Genomic DNA, 1,644 nt, shown 5'->3' with positions numbered 1-1,644 from the left:
ATCGATCCGCGAAACTAGTTCTCTACCGTCGAGTGGAATTATTGAATCATCATCGGATCAGCTGGTCTGAAATTCTATTCAAATGCGATTTTTTGGCAGGAAGTAACGCTCGCAGGAGTGGCATTGATCGCTGTCACATTGGCTTTCCTCAAGACATCGTCGCTGTCCTTCAACCCTGCACCAATCACATTTCTCGACGATTGTCTACTAGTCATACCGATTCCTTTCTTCTTTGTGAACACAGCGTTGAACTTGATCGCGGAGATCTTTCACGCAAGCGGAAGTGAGATAAGAGGGTAGACCTCGCTCCCAGTTTTCCAAGCATTGTAGAGATGAATGGTCGAGAGACGAGGGCATCGACCATCTCGCGCGCGAAACGTGCAACCTCCGTGGGGTTTCCCGTCAGCGAGGTTCGGAGCTGGTCCAAGGCAGAGTCCTCGGGCGGTAGCCTGAATCCATATCCTCTGTACTTTTCAAAAATGAATTCCCCTCCATCTCCGAGATGTGTCCGTCGTGGAAAAGCCGGGTACTCTCAACTTCGGCGGAGGACGAAATCATCACGTCCAGCAGGGAGGAGTCGGCTATGAACGCATCGAGAGGGACGCTTCTGACGAGCGGAAAGTTGAAGTTTCTCACGCATCTAACTCTATATTTCAGGGCTCCGGGTATCGGGCTGGGGTTCTGCTCCTACAACTCCTCCAAGTCCTTCTCCAGACGCCTATGCTCATTGATGGTCTCCGTCGATCGAGTTTCTCGCCGAAGCAAAGGTCAGATATTGAATTTCAGCTTCTTGTTCGCGGGTTCGGGAAATTCTCATAATAAAAGGAAGGAGGTCGAAGGAACGAGTGCTGTTCCAGGTATAAGAAACCGGGACGGGAACTGGTAACTTTTTTGATCATCATCAACCTGGCTATGTGGGTTGTCTTCACATTCGAACAAAAGAAAGCAGATACCCTCGTGGCTGCACCGAAGTTTTTCGGCGAACGTTGGCTCTACATCGGGCACACAACTGTGCCCCTGATGCTATTTTACAGGTGGGTACGAAGGTTCAGGAATCGATTCTTGGATCCTCCAGACCCCGTGAGCTCCGAGCCTATTTTCTCTCCCTCAAGTCCTGCTCGCCGGAGCGAACGAAAGAACTAAACGATGTTTGCTTGAAGATTCCATTCGGCGGTCTGCTTCGCGGACATCTGGAAGAGTGCCTACGAGAAAGAAGAAGACTGAAACTTCATCCCCCGATGCTCCCGAGTCGGAATCGAATGATCTCGTCACGAATCGCACTCGCAGCAGCAGCTATGCCCAGCTCTGGGCAGGAGTCTCCAAGTCGATCAAAATAAAGTCTCGAGTCTCGGATGGATGGAGTCTTAGTTTTCTCCCGTTTCGGAGCTCAATCTCCTATTATCGTCAGCAGCCCTTCCGTTTCGAACCGTTCGACAGATACCGCGCTCCAGGACAATTATTAAACAGAAAGGCAAATTTCCTCGATATCAATATGGTATCATATTGTTTATTTCGGGATTCGATCTTTCTCGAGTGTATAATGGGTTCCGCGGAACTCCTTGAAAAAATCATTTCCATTTGTTGTCGGTGACGTCTTAACAGATACATGCAGGAATAAAAATGACGATAACAGCCAAAACGAAC

General features: G+C 49.1%; 1 protein-coding gene across 1 annotated transcript; it reads left to right on the top strand.

Annotated features, from left to right (window-relative positions):
* Positions 1-99: 99 nt before the first annotated feature.
* LOC100905030 (proton channel OtopLc) lies at positions 100-1,590 on the top strand (the record flags this gene model as incomplete). Its single annotated transcript, XM_018641802.1, has 4 exons — positions 100-273; positions 658-767; positions 858-1,034; positions 1,161-1,590. Coding segments are annotated over 4 exons (525 nt in total), but the record flags the coding sequence as incomplete, so codon positions are not given.
* Between the last annotated feature and the right edge of the window lie 54 nt (positions 1,591-1,644).

The sequence above is a fragment of the Galendromus occidentalis genome, unplaced genomic scaffold, assembly GCF_000255335.2.
Source record: "Galendromus occidentalis unplaced genomic scaffold, Mocc_1.1 scf7180000076312, whole genome shotgun sequence".
Classification (NCBI taxonomy): Eukaryota; Metazoa; Arthropoda; class Arachnida; order Mesostigmata; family Phytoseiidae; genus Galendromus; species Galendromus occidentalis.
Note: the sequence above shows the minus strand (reverse complement) of the source record. Positions and strands in the feature narration are given on the sequence as shown.